The 16,204-nt window shown below is 33.2% G+C and overlaps 1 protein-coding gene across 1 annotated transcript; it reads right to left on the bottom strand.

Annotated features, from left to right (window-relative positions):
• Positions 1-13,958: 13,958 nt before the first annotated feature.
• On the bottom strand, positions 13,959-15,508 carry LOC122594240 (pentatricopeptide repeat-containing protein At1g80150, mitochondrial). Its single transcript, XM_043766712.1, has one exon. It carries the CDS (start codon positions 15,445-15,447, stop codon positions 14,107-14,109), a length of 1,341 nt encoding a protein of 446 aa, XP_043622647.1. The 5' UTR covers positions 15,448-15,508; the 3' UTR covers positions 13,959-14,106.
• Between the last annotated feature and the right edge of the window lie 696 nt (positions 15,509-16,204).

Consider the following 16,204-nt stretch of genomic DNA (forward strand, 5'->3'; position numbering starts at 1 on the left):
TGGCTTCCATGATATCTAAACGTTTAAACGCACCGTCCATGAAAGAGTACTTTATGCCCTCAAACTTCATGAACTTTTTCTTGTAATAGTCATAAAAGCTGTTCTTTATGTCAACAGGGGACTCCAGCCAACATCCTTCGTATTTCACTCCTTTAATGGAGCTATATCGTCGCTCTGATTAACAACTTAACAAAATGGAAAAATTTAGAGTTTTCATCGCCCTCAACACTCCATTTAACTTTTGCTTTCTGAAGAAGATCCCTGTTGGTGCGACTATCAAGCTCGTGACATTTGTGTTGGAGCACCATTCAAGAAAACAATATTTTTATTGAAGATACATTCGAATTACAACAATAAAATTACAAGTAAATTAAGTACTACTAAACAATAAAAGAAAGCAAAATAAAGAAACAAAACATGAACAGAAAGAAAGGCAAAAACGGGCTGAGGATATGGTTAAACCAAAGTCCCTAAAACTGATTTCAGGCCACCCAAGTGAACCCATCAGTTTCCCAGGGTACAACAGCCAAAGCAGTATGTACTGTCGGAGTTAACCACAACCCAGAATTTACCTTCAAGAACTTCTTGAAGTGAAGTGAAAGAGAAAGAGTTTGATTGATTATCCAGGATGGAAAAAGTGTTAGTGTTCTTGTTATTATCATTCTGATCAGTTACAAAACATATATATCTCAGATTTTGTTAAGTGAGAAACACCTGTAACCTTAGAAGGTTAACAACACCTTAAGAACAGGTGTCACTTGCTAAACTAATGCAAGTGTTGTTCCAGGTGTTAAACCAGGAACAAAGGATCCCACTTAAGCCACAACAACTAATACTTGAGCCATACTGAGCCACCACACTTAGCCATGTAAGCCATAATCGAGCTAGCCAAAAATAAAGACGGCTCTAAAGCGGCAATACGAGCGTGCTAAGTGCGCCACTAAAACGTCACATTACGCCTCATCGCCCACGGCCCCGGGCACGTCAGGTGTTGCGCACCCTCCTAGCCCACTTGGGATGTAGCCCCTTATAAGGAATTATAATTCCTCCAACACTACTACTTATAAACACACTTAATGTTTATTCTTCTACCAATGTGGGACAAACTCACATTAGTTAATTACTCTTTCAACTTCTTTTAACATATCTATTAACTTGAATATTTTATGTTATTACATAAATTTTCCAACAATTTGTTCCTCATATTATTGCATTTGAGTATTTCGTTGTCCGAGACTAAGCCAATGGAGATGAGGCGTTCAAGAACAGCCATTTCAGAAACAATAGCATCTCGATTCGGTTCATTCTCTGCAAGTAGTCGCTTCTACTGAATCAAACCTGCTTTTTTATGGCTTTCAAGGCATTTTTAAACTTGTAGAATGGTAGATCACAAGATGTTTTTATAAATTCTGCCCACTTATCTTTCACTACGTCATCAAAACCCGGCATCTCTAACCAAGAATTGAACAGCTTAAAAGATGTTTTTGTAATGTTTCAATTAATTAAGATGAGGTGTTTGTTAATCAAACTTCGCTTTGCCTTTGCCAAACAAAAACTACTAGCTAAGCTCGCTAGATTACTTATGTAGCCGAGAGTCTGTTATTTGCCCCCAACGTGCGGATAATCATTACTAGTATATATATATATATATATATAATATATCTATATCTACTTTATCCTTTCCTAGCTACAATGTCAAATTTCTTAAATATAACTAATGCTCACATTAAATTAAATTTAACACTAGTAATTAAGTTGTGCAAAGATTATAGGTACGTGGTTGGTTGTCATCGACTTGTCTCATTAAGTCAGACTGAAGAAGATGAGTTGACTCAATTTGGATGCGAGTTTTGGTATGGGATATGCTATTGACACCTTTTGTTGTCTAAAGACACCCTTTAAAAGGGGCAAATCATTAAGAGCAGAAGGGGCAAATTTCGCCCAACATGAGGTAGGCCCACATATATACACATATTGTCAAATTAGATGTAATTACTTTTCTCTTTTTGCTATTTTGATCCTTCTTTATTTTTTCTGTTAAACTTTTACCTCTTATCATTATTGATTTACAAATGAATATATGTCAATCTCCCAAAGCAAATATAGAGTATAACACATTGTTTAGAAATATTGGATTATTTTAAGAAATATATTACTATGTAGCGTAACTTTTTCATTAGGCAACTTTTGTCTATTTAAAGTTATATTTAAATACTATATTAAATCCGTTCTATGGACGGTTTTGACAAAATTAATTATAGTAATGATATCTTTAGAATGTGAGAATTATATTTTTTTAATAGAAATGATTTTTATAAGATATTGTAGTAAGTATATGACTTTTAGTTTCTAACCAATAATTTTAGCATATAACATGTTCAAAAACAGTAAAGAAAATAAAAATATCTGTGAAAAAAATTAAAGATAAAAAGAAATAAATTATAACAATACATACTTGTTTTTTGTAACATAATTACACATCAAAAAAGATTCACACATACGGCTATTTGTAATCAAAACCAAAATTCCAAATTTACCAGATATTTTGAAAAAAACACACTATGCATTTCAACAAACGCCTATAATAAAACAAATGATTACGACTCAGAATGCTGTTTAACTATGAACCAATAATATACCATTTACTCAAGCATAACATTCATATAGTGGGCGAAATAAAATTAAACAAAGTTAGTATGAAAAGAAATTGAAGAATCAAACATAGGAAAAGATAAAAATAAAATTAAAAAAAATTCGTTAGTAGATGAGGATGTCAAAATGAACATGAATTAATAAATATACAATACACAAATAATAATATAATTAGAAGACATAAGAAAAAAATTGTAAAAACATAACAAGATGAAAAGATATGATTAAATTGTATATAATCAAGATTAGCTCAAACCGCTAGTAGAGTAGGATATCATAGCAAACCCAAATTAATGAATAGACAATAGACAAATAATAATAGGATTAAAACTCACAAAAAAGAATTGCTAAAAGCATAACAAAGTGAAAAAGTATTATTAAAAAATATGTTGATTTGCTTTTGCATATTCTTTGTATGAAGAATAATATTAAAAAAGAAGATCAAAGTGTTAGTAAAAGAAGATGTCATAATAAACCTAAATTAATAAATAAACAATACATAAATAATTAATATAGGTTTATAAGACATATAGAAAAAAGTTAAACAAAAACAATTTCATGAAGAGTGAAAAAAAAGAGTTACTAATTAATTAGTTTATGATAATAGTATTTTAAGGTAATTACTAGTTTTAATATTGAAAGAGGTTTAAATAAATAAAAATGATATGATTAAATCTTTCTTAATGTAAACTAGCACGGTACTCACGCAATTCAGCGGTGGTTGTGGCGGCAACGATGTGGTATAAAATCAGTTTGTAAGACTCCTAATTGTAATGCTTCATGTTTGTATAAAATCAGTTTTCTTGTAAAAAGTTGTTATCAAGTTGAAAAGAACCCAAAAGATTCAAAGGGTCACAAGCCGTTAGTAATATTTTGATTTGATTCTTTGTAAGCTGATAGTTAGAAAAGTGTAGTTGGTTTTGTCATCATCAAATAGGGGGAGATTGTTGAGTCTCAATGCTATTTGTAAATTTGGTGATGACAAATCTGATATATAAACACCTAGTAATCTTTTGGTTCTTGTAATCTGATCTGGGTCATACTAAGCTGACACAGCTTGCGATCTGTAACTGACCCAGATCATGCTTCATACATTGTAATTGTTTATTTTATGGAAGCTAGTGTTGTTCAAGCTGCATCAAATTGTTATAGCATTCAATCCAAGTCGAAGAGGAGGATTGAAGATAGAAGACCAAGCTGATAGTGGAAGTCAGCTTGGGATTAGCAGTCTGCTTGAAAACACTTAGACAGATTTGCTCTTGACAAACGAGCAATCTGTGTCTGACAATCAAGTGAAGAATGACAACCTAGATTTTGTTGATAAGGATAAATGACGTGACTAAGAAGGTTCCTAGAATCTAGGTTGGTGACAGATTTATATATGCGTGTCCGTACTCTTACTGGAAGATCAAAATATCGTGCTACAGGTTTTGGAGACCACAAGTACGATGAAGGCACGATCAAATATTCCTTTGATCGTCCAACAGAAGAAGAATACATGGCTTAATTGGATACCAAGAGAAGAATGGTTTTCGCCTATAAAAGCTACATTCTTTGTATGCATATGTGTGGCATTTCCTTAGACTCATTCTTTGTATAAGTTCTCTCTGCTCTTACACACAGCTTAGCCTGTGAGAAGTCAGCTTGGGCTGCTTCTCTTGAGCAAGAACTTCTTGATTGTTGTTTGTCATTTCAAGGGTTGTTTAGATATTTGTAGGTTATCTTGTTTCCGCAACAGCCCTGTAATTCTTTGTACAAATTATTTCTTAATAAAGAATTACATTTGAAAACCACAATCTGTGTTCAAGAATGATTGCTTATTGCTTTACTGTTTTATTGATTCTTATTACTTAAAGTTTATATTAGCAATCTTTAAAACTATTTTTAAAAGTTAGTTAATAATCAAGGAAAAGTTGTATTCACCCCCTCTACAACTATTTGTGTTCATTATACTTTGGTATATTGTTACACGTCTGAGACATAATATTACTTCTCTGTGAGAGTTCCTCTACTATGTTTAATGTTTAGGATCATTATTAGTATTAACTAAACTAGACCCTACCTTAAAAACTGTGATGGTTTCTAGCTAGCCCATTGCGTTAAAATTCTTTTCATGTCTTTACGGTTTGTGTTAAGAAAAACTTCTCAACAAGCCATGGGTATTAAAATCGTTGATGCTTTGATTGGTTGCATCATCTCTCAACAAAGCAGGATCATAGCTCAAATTCCGAGAATAGATTGTGTCACCGGAAAATTGATGTAAACAAACAGAATCTGATGGTGTGGGTTTGTTGGAAAACATGAATAGATGGTGCCGCCATGTAACACCCCAAATATTTTAAGGTAAAAGAAATTAACCCTTTTTGATAGTTTTGACATTAAATTAATTTCCTAGTATTTTGTTTTTGGATATGGGGTTAATTTAGTTGGAACTTTAACGGATAGCAGGTAAAATACCCACAAAAGGTGGAATGGGTCGTGGCATCTCCAAATAGTGTTAGCCATCCTTTTGGCTTGTGAGTCACTTCCCACTCTCTTTTTCTCTATCTTTTCATGCATTCCTTCCCATTTCTTTCAAAATCAAAGCTCAATTTCCTTCAATTCAAGATAGAAACTATCATAATAACCATCACCAATAATCCTTATCAAGAAATTTGAAGAGTTAGGGTTTGTGGGTGTTGTGGTGTGGCTGAAAACCCTAAGGAATTTGGGGGAGAAGAAATTGTAACTTAAAGTCTTGAAGTAGTTCTTGGAAGATTGAGGTATTGAATTTCCTGAACCTAGTTTTATCTCCTTTTTCTCTTGAAATTAGTGTTCTTGGAGATTTCCAATTTGGGGGTTTTTGCTAGAAATTTATTATGGATGGATTTTTCCCAATTCCTTAGCTAACCTAGTGTCATTGAGTTATTTGATGTGTTTGATTATGAAAATTGATAAGTTCTTGTGATAATTTAAGTTTATGAGAAAAGATGAACTTTTCTAGTTATTGAAATAGTGAAGAAAATGGTAGGTTGAACTACCTTTTTGTAATTGTGGGTAATGAAAGTAACTCAATGACAAATGGGTTGGGTTGGGTTTGGAAAGGCTAGTGATTTAGTATGACTAGGTTGAGCTAGTCAAGTTGTGAATGAAAGCTTATGCATTTTATGATATGATCATAGGTTGAGCTTGTTGAGCATTATTGTTTAGCTTTGTTGTCTTTGTTGCGGAGGAGGTGAGTATATTTGCATACCTTTGTGTATACGTTGGGTCAACTACCATGAGATGTGAATGTTCCAAGCATGGTAATTGATTTGGCATTTAGCCCATGTGGGGCATAGTTTATGAGGCTTAAGAACCTCCGGGGCCTAAGAACCCCGATAGTTGATCGATTGAGGCCTAAGAACCCCAATAGATGATCATGATTATGTTGTCTAGCTTATATGGATCCATATATGCATTGTTAGTGTACAAGGTGCATATGTAAATGTGACATGACGATGTCATAGGTTACAGGTAAAAGTCCTTGTACTTTGCCCTCCTTCGTATTCGTAAATGTATGCAAGTATATTCACTAAGCCTTTGCTTATATTTTAGTTGTTTACACTCTTATAGGTAGTTCCGGAAGAAGGAACTAGTGTTGTTGATTCGAAGAAAGTTGAATTAGAGCTTGAAATAACTTTTGGAAGTTCTTGAAGGTATTTAGGTCATCCTTGGATGGATGACAATCTTTTGGTGTAGATACCTAGTTGTCCCTCTCCTTTGGCTCATGGTACATTTTGATTTGGGGTCATGTTTCAATAATATTTCTGTAAATGTCCAAGTTGTAAAGTCTCTGAAAAATGGTATTGTTGTTTATGGGCGAAGATGTTGCCAAAATGGGTAAATGACCCGTTAGGGTTGTTCTTGGATTTGTGAAACTAGTTATATTGTAATTGGGTTTGAAATGCGTCTACTTTGTTGTTGGAAACCTTTGCAAAGTATTTTGAGAAGTTCGTTTTGAAATTTGAAGGTTACAAGTTGGATCAAGTGTTAAGTTGATGCTAGGGTTGCTGGTCAGGTCTCTCACTGCGGCGCAGTGGGGGTGGTTTTGCCCACTACGGCGCAGTGGGAATCCTCGGATCATATTTGGTTTTCTCCCACTGCGGTGCAGTGGGGGTGTGTCAAGCCCACTACGGCGCAGTGGGGCTTTGTCCCTTTCTTTGCCGAGGCTTTCCACTGCGGCGCAGTGGGGAGTGTTCGACTCACTGCGGCGCAGTGGGGTATATATAAAAAAAAAAAATTGCGCTTTCGGTTTATCGAGTCTAGTCTTTTCACGCCATAAAATATTGACATTGCAAGTAGGGGTGTTCATCAGTTCGGTTTTCGGTTATTCGGTCTATTTGGTCTGGGGTTTTCAGTTTTTTCTTTTTATTTTTCAAAACCAAAACCTAATTCAAAATTAAAAAACTAAACTGAAAACCAAATTAGAATTCGGTTCGGTTTCAATTTAAAACCGAAAAAAAAAAATATGAAAAACACAATTTCACCAATTTTTTGTCTAAGTTGTGTTCAATCAAAATAGGTTCATAATTTAAATTTTCACCAAAGTAGTAATTTAGACTTCAAACACAAAATGGATAAGTAAACATAACTGAAACTGCTAAAAATTTGTTTGTCATCATTATTAAAAAAAATTCCATCGAGTTCTTCATTGTTTGTCAATTGAATTTTTCTAATTTCAAGAAAAAGTTAACATAATAGACAAATAGACATCTTAAGTAAAAAATACATTAATAATTATCCAAACAAAAAAATATATGCATTAAATATTTTTAATAATACATAATAGTATATAAGTTATTCGGTTTTTTCGGTTTAACCAAATTTATTATCATATAATCTTAACCAAACCAAAAACCACATATTTAATTTGGTTTTGGTTACAAACCAAATTCAAAAATGGTTTGGTTTTTTTCGATTTTTTAAACGGTTCGGTTTACAAGTTTAACCGGGTAAAAACCAAACCGCGAACACCCCTAATTGCAAGCCCGAAATAGGAATGGAAGTTCAGATTCCATGACTGGGTTAATTGCCATGTGCCATAAAATAGATAGGCAATTAACGAAAAATAAATTTGTCATATCTTTAATCTTTAATCTTTATCTTTAAAGAGAATGGATTAAGACTTTATACATATTTTTTGTTCATAAAATGCCCCTTTCAGCATATTTATGGTTCCCAAAATGCCTTCCACACACTACAACACTATTTAGTGTTTTAGTGTATGTATAAATATTATATTGGTTTGCTTTTTTGCTTTATTATATTAGTTCACAATTTTTGTTATCAATTTGTAGTTGATTTTAATCTAATTAACATTGATCTTTCTATATGATTTTAAAACGATCGACCGAATCTCATAATCTATATTTTTAACACTCTATAACCAATATATTCATTCAAAAAAATAGTTATAAAATTCTGTCATAAGGTGCGGTAATGAAAATAAATAGAAAGAAAATATGAAATGGATGATTAAGTATTGAATATGGCGAGTTGGCGATACAGGTGGAAGTGTACATGGACACTTTAATGACATGGCATCAACATGGTAGTTAAATTAAGAGCATCCACAATGAAGATGTTTATAAAAGCTATTTAATATTACAAAAAAGTTTTTGACAAAGCTTTTAAGCTTTTAATCTATTTTAGCGTAGGAATTTTATAAAATGACTTATACATCTATAAGTCTTTCAAGTACAAAAACTCCTCTTGGTTATATTAATAAACAAATGTTTCAAAAACTTTTTATAAGGTTTTACCATTGGGAGTAAAGTTTTATCAAAAGCTTATTTATAATAACTCTTTGGAAAAAAGCTTTTGAAAAACCTCCATTGGAGATGCTCTAATGATATTAATTTTATTGAATACTTTTTGAATGTGAAATTCTTTTAATAATCAAAACTTAAATAGGTTCCGGGATTTTGAATTAAAAAATCACCTTCTTATGGACTTAACTCTAACGTTGTGCTAAAATTGCTAGAATAGAATGAACATATATCAAAAAAAAAAAAGAAAAACCGCAGAAAGACATACCTCCATATTGAACAAATTTTACATGCAGCGATTGTACCATAGATTGAGCCTACCATGATTTAGCTGGATTAATCGATGCCTCAACATAAGTGGGAGCTCATCAAGTACTTAACTCTGGTAAGTAATTACACAGACCTAAAAGGGAAATACAGCTAAATTTAAGCTAATATATCAAACTGAGCTTGGACTTTGAAAAGCACTAGCAGCAGGTTATACTTTAAACCTTGGGCACAACAACTGGTCAGTCACTGTTTTTTTGCTCCATTTGTACAGAGAAGAAATCTGGATTTGCTTGTTCAAGAGTGAAACATAAAACTGTTCTCCAAATTGAGTTCATCAAACATTTAGGGAAAGCTTTCAACGAGTTACCTCGAGCCACGTAACATAAATACATGAAATCACACTACATGAGTTCCAAAAGATACACTGAGTGACAAGAAAATAATAGCTTTGCCTTAGGAGCTGATTATCTGATTCTTGGGGCATGCGAAATAATTAGCATTCTTATGCTTGGATTAAGACATTCTAGTTCTGATGTGATATATGAACAAATGCAATTAACTATTTAACCCTCTTTTTAACCTAAATTGAGACATCTGCTCAAATTCAGAAAAAGGTCTCTCTTTTCCCCCGAAAAAAGTTTAGTTCCCTTTTAGTTTACTAATTCTGTAAATATTGAGAATTCACCAAACACTAAAACATCTGAATAAGTGATTACCTGAGTATTATACTTCAAGCAACAAAAAAACGTCTAAACACTATATTCTTCGCTCCATTTAAACATAACTGATGTTGATTATTAAATATCACATTCGTCACATTTCAAAAGCACATCCAAACACCTCCAACATTCCTCGATTACCAAGATAAGAGTATGACAACAGTGACATTGCCAATAGTAACTGTTTTAAATATGATAATGAAAAGCCATGAAAAAAAAAACTGAAAGTAAAGCATTCTTGATCCAAACCTGACATACTAGTAGAAACATCCTGCTGTAATGCCTCTCTTCATTGTCCTTTCCCAGCAGCGTCCTTCTCTCTTCCTTCCATAACTTACTATCGGTGTAGACAAGCAGAGGTGAAAATAAAACCCATATAATTATAAACGATCAAGTTGGTCGAACAGATCATACGAGTAAAGGATACAAAGTACAACTAAACAGAAATTGGTCGAACATATCTAAAGATACACAAAGGGTAATTTAACGCAGAATACGTCAGGAAACGTTAAGTAGACTATTATTGTAGTAGTTTAATTTATCAAATCATATTTAACACATTCAACGTTTATTAAGAAGTAAAAAATCCAATATTTTGGACAAGATCACAAAAAAGGTTTTCAGGTCAACCAACAGCATAGACACAAATATAGCTTCTTGTCCTCAGCCCTGATTGACTTGTTACCCAACCCATATGACACGCCCATTTTGTCTCTTCTATTGTCAAGTATAGCAGGTTCATAATAGTTTGTTCTTGTCAGATCTCTCATTTTCTATATTTAAACATATTTTATCGTTGAAATAACCAACAGTGTTAGGTTTTGTGAAGGCCTTGGGCTTAATTAGCTTAGGACCTGTTTTAGCTGCTGTTTAGGAAGCCCATTTGGTTTCCTTGTTCACCAAGACTGCTCTCTATATATATCCTAGACTATGCATTGTAATTTTTTGTACTGAGCAAATTAATAAAATCCCTAGTTGCAGGATTAGTTCACACACATTGTGTGAGATACCACGCTTATTCTCATGTTCGTTCTTAATTATCTTGTTTATTGCTTCCGTTGTGCAACCTTTTTCCAACACACAGGTCCTATATAAGCATCTGAAATTCTTCAATTATACCACCTCAACAGAACTTACAAATATATAATCCATAATCAACATACAACTAGAATTTATTAGTAGCTGAGTCAAGGCCTATGGGTGGTCTACCTCGTGAAAACCATACCATATTTATACGTTTCTTTTTCTCATCATTTTGAGATGAGGTGTTAATGAAATTTCTCTTTGCCTTGCCAAAAAAAAGTACTAGACTTATGGAGCCGATTTATGACTGCCACTTCTAATCAAGAAAAGAACACTACTTCCAGTTTACTGCAAATGAAGCCATTTTATGATACTAACTGGGAAATAACCTAACAAAATTGCACCAACTATATACATAATACATATCATAAGGCCATGAGAAAAGTTAGAATGAACAAAATAATCAATATCTCTTTTCCCTGGATAATTATTCACGATAAATGGATCTCCTAAAAAACTGTACAAAGAAAGTTGTTTCCTCTTAAAACAGGGTCACCTCGTTTTCAAAAGTGACTGGAACTTTTCTAACTGATTTGAAGAAACTGTGGAAGTAGTGCTTGTATCATATGATGCTATCAAGATTAAGTTTTTCTTCATCTGTAGTACCGTCAACATAAGTGGGAGGTTCAACTTCAAATTATAACACGATGAGTTCTCGGTCAGATGGGGATGGTACAGAATTTGATGTAGTTTTTATTTGCTAAAATTAGGTCAGGTCTTGTATGCCATGCATATAGGGTTGTCCCTAATTATTTTTAGCCCTGGGCGAAACAAATAAAAAAATGCTCCTCCTAAAATTTGTAAAACAAGCACCACACTACTTAAACTTTGGAATTAGACCTAGTATAGCTAAGCAGCTCATCCACATGCTGAATTTATTAGATAAATTAAATTAGATGTCAAAACTTGATGAACCCTGAATTTAAAGTTCAGAATGAGAATACAGCACCCAAAATGATGTCTTCATATGTTTTTGGAAATAATAAAAAAAAAAAACAAATACTCTATTATAGTCAACATATGCTAGAATTTTTCTTTTAAATCATTCGATAAAGTCCGCAATAGAAACCCTCGTTCGTGTCTCTTCAATTCCTAACTATTACATATCAGATGTAATGTTTTTTAATAAGATGAATTTGCAAACTTTATAAATAAGATCTCAAGTTAAAAAATATCAATTTGTATATAGTTAAAAACTATGCTTCTCTTTTGATGTGTAACAGAGTAAGTTTTCCCGCACATGGTGGCAAGAGCAAAACAGATTTCATCAAATACACCCTAAATCAAAACATTGTATTTGACATCATTAACTAAGTAAACAAAAACCAGTTACAAATAAAGTAACCAATTAGATTAAGGGAACAAAAATGTATGCAGAAGTTCCTGACATCTGTGCAAGGATGCGTACAAACTGCTTATATAATATGGGAAAATTTACAAAGAATATGCTATAAAAGATGCATAATGAATCACCCCCGCCTCTCCAAAAAGAAAAGTTCACAGATAAAACTTCCACTTTTATTTTTTATAATCTAACTGGGCTTCTATTCACATTTGAACTTTTTATTTTAACTCATTCATCAAATTAAATACTTAAGTATAGTAAGTTACACATGGACACCTAAAAAGAGAAATGCAACTCAAACTTAAGAGAATGATGTCAAACTCTTGAGTTTGGAAAGCCACAGATAAAACTTTTAACTTTAAACAACCAAATGGAATCATAATGTCTAAACAAATTGGAGCAAAAATATTAAAGTGATGGACTACTGTTGCGCCTTGAAACTAAACAGAAACCGCCTCATTGAATTGAAATTATCAAACATTAACAGAATAGTTTGAACAGAGATACTTTGAGAAATCAATGTCTAGGAAACAAACATAAATACCTAAAATTACACCATAGTCATAATCAGATGACTTCCAAACGATACATTACAGCTATAAGAGATTAAAAAGGCGTATTTTGATTTGTGTTACAATCTGAGTATCTGATTATTGAGAATTGAAAACTCACTAATAAGCTATATATGTTTGGATAGAATCCAGTTCTGATTTTTGAACAGTAGATACATTAATCTATCTATGCTTTCATTTAACCTATGTTCATTTTGGGACTTTTACTCGAAATCAGAAAACGTCTCCCTTCTTCCCAAAGATATAGAGGTGTCTTGTCCATAAGAATTTGTCAAACACTGAAAGCATCTGAGAACGTTGGTAATCCGAGTATTATAGCTTAGTACATCAAAAGCAGATACAAATGATATATACTTCACTAGATTTTAATACAATTAACTATCTGATTTGGTTATTAAACATCACATGTATCACGTTCTAACGCACATTCAGATACCCCCAAGGCCCCAACATCCTAAATGACCAAAATAATAGTAATGAGGAAAAGGGCATTGGCAATCATAGTATGACAATAACAAAATAACCGTAACAACAAGCAAAATGAAAGAACACTGAAAGTGAAAATTATTGTTTCAGACCTGTGAAAGGCAGTCACTTCTTTATCCTTCCCGGGGATCATCGTTTCTCTTCCACGCAGAAGGCATAACTTACTATTTAAGTGGACGTCACTGAAATCAAACTATGCTGCTCACTAAATAGAAGTTCAAGTTATAATAGAAATTATAAATTCGACCCATTTAGTTATAAATAGATCAAGTTGGGGTATCTTCAACCTCTAAGGTGTCATACGTGGGTAATAAATGAAGTACAGCTAGGAAGAAATGGGTCGAACAGGTTAAAAATACACTTTCATAACACCTCAAGAATCGTGAACTAGACAATTATTGTGGTAATTTAGCTTTTAAACCATATTTAACACATTACCTATTTATAAATTAGATAAATTGTCTTTTGCTCAACCCTTGGCATGACCAAAAGATTAGCAGTTTTTACCCTAGGCCCCAGCCCATATTGACTAGTTACCCAACTCATCTGAAATGCCAACTTTGCGTCCCGTATTGACAAGCATAGCAGGTTCATCACAAGCCTGTTATTCTCAGTTCTCTACTTTTACTGGAATCAAACATAATTTATACTACCAATAAAATTACTAACACGGTCCTATATAAGCATACAATCTTCAATTATAATATCGTAAGTATATGCCTGTCTAGAACTTAGAGATATCATCAATAAATATATAAAAAATTTGCATATAATGTGAGACGCGTTTGTCATATTGCCAGAACAGGTGTAACCGACCATTTCGTTCATGGCAACTACTTCTAAGCAAACCATAATGCAAACCACTTCCAATTTTCCGGATCATTATTATTGAAGGAAAGTTACGATGGTAGCTAGGTAATTGCCTATTCAAATCGCAAAAGCTATATACATATATATATATATGTAAATCATATAGCCATGAGAACAATAAGTGTGAAATGAACAAAATGCTCAAGAACTCAATATGATTACCGTCAAGATCTCCAAGTAAATCTCCATCGAAAATCTTATTAAGATGGTACAATGAATTTACAACATATTCAGCTATCTCTTTTCCCCGGCTAAATATCCGCGATAAATGAATCTCCTAAATAACTGTACAAAGAACGCTGTTTCCTCTTAAAACAGGGTCACCTCGTTTTCAAAAATGATTCCATGTGGTCTAACTGATTTGAAGAAAAAGGAGGTACTTTTTTGTGCACCAAATATAAAATAAACCTAGCTTTGTCAATCTTCCCAGTGGCACGTAGCCCATGAAGTAGTTGAAAAATACTGTCGACGCTTGGAAACCAATTCTTTTCCATACTACTTCTGCATATGGTAAATGCAAAGTCGATTTCACCTTCTTTACATAAATAATGCATCATTGTCTGATAAATCCTAGCATTCGGCTTGTAACCCTCATCATGGAAAGCAGAGTAAACCCTTTTAGCCATATCAATATACCCCGCTCTGCAAAACCCTTTTATCACCAAATTAAACGTAACCTCATCGGGTCTAACTCCAATATAACGCATCATACCCATTAAACTATTCGCCTGCCAAGCACGTCCTTTATTCACCAAAAACTGAACCCGAGCATTAAAAGTTGCTAAATTTGGTAAACACCCTTTCATCACCATAAGATTCCATAACCCATTTCCAATTTCCGCTTGATTCAACTTATAAAAAGCCGATATAAGAGTCGTAAACGTAACCACATCCGGCTTAATCCCCGATTTTTCCATAACCATATACCCTTTTTGAGGAACACCCATCCGACAAAACGTATCTATCACAATATTCAACGAAACAACATCAAGTTCAAAACCACATTCGCAACAAACATCACCAAGAAACAACTCAAACGCTTTCAAATCACCCGTTTTCCCCAAAACCTTAAGAACCGCATTAACCGACTTAACACTCTTCTTACACCCGTAAATCTCCATATCCTTAAACGTCTTAAACGCATGTTTAGCCATTCCGGCCCTCCCGTACAACATAATAATCCTAATCACAAACCCTTCACGCCGACCCTGCGGCAACCTCTTTTGTTCCTCCAACAATTCCTCAATATAATCAAACCGTCCCGCCCCAGCTAACCTACCAACCGTATCCTCAAACGCAACCATGTTTTCAACAACAAGATGGTTACGTGCATTTTCCTTAAACAAGTTAAACAATTTCTTAGGGTTTCGTTCCGCCTTTAGCTTCAGTAACGCGGGTTCCTCTACATTTATCGGTGGTTTCGTAAGTCGGTTATTTAACTTTTTGTTATCCAAATGAAACAATGCATCAGGTTTTCGTTCCGGTTTTAGGTTATCGGGTTCGGGTGCTAAATTTAAGGACGGAGATTTGTTAACATTGTTGGGAGTAATATTAATATTATTATTGTTATTATTATCATTCCAATGAGATACAAAACTTGTGAATTTGTTATTAGTAGTGAATTTGCGATATAATCGCAGTGAGAGCATATTTTTTCTCATTTATCCAATATTTTTAGATCAGGATCATATCATACTAATAATCCTTATGAAAATAATAATGATAATAATGTGTATATAAAAAATTTAAAGTACCTGAAATTGTTAAATTGGGGAAGGAATGATAGATATAAGGATAAGAAAATGATGAAATGATTTCATTTTTGGATTGTGACGGTGGTGGTGGTGGTGGTGGTTAAGGGTTTTACGTGGGTGGAAGTTCGTGGCGGTGAAGGGTTTTACGTTTGTAGCCGGTGAGAAGCCGGAAACTATGATTCGGTCATGAGAACATTTTTTTAGGTTATTGGGTTTGAATAAGTTGGCCCATTTAGTTTTTGGGTTGTGAATTGTGATCAAACTTCAAAGTCCATAATCGTAATAGTAAAAAAAAAAAAAAAAACTTATCCTCAAAATAATCTTTGAAAGCAACAATCTTATGACGTATATAATACTGCAAAAACTATCTTTCAACATCTTATTTTGGTTGGAGAGTATTTTCTACCATTAGAAGTAAAAAATGAAAATTGACTCTCTACTTAGGTACCTATATTTTAATCTCTTTTATACACCAAGATATTAGAACTCAAAACCTGGAAAAAAAAACAGAACTGGGCAGTTTTTTTTATTTCTTTATCTTATTTTTAATATTGTCATGTGTGGTGATATATTTTATAGTTAAGAACGTAATATTAATTTCGGATATCGTCGAGTCAACTAAAACCCAAGCTCGATTTAACTATTAGTATATTTTATGTGTATT

Source organism: Erigeron canadensis, chromosome 3 (assembly GCF_010389155.1).
Source record: "Erigeron canadensis isolate Cc75 chromosome 3, C_canadensis_v1, whole genome shotgun sequence".
In the NCBI taxonomy this organism is placed as follows: domain Eukaryota; kingdom Viridiplantae; phylum Streptophyta; class Magnoliopsida; order Asterales; family Asteraceae; genus Erigeron; species Erigeron canadensis.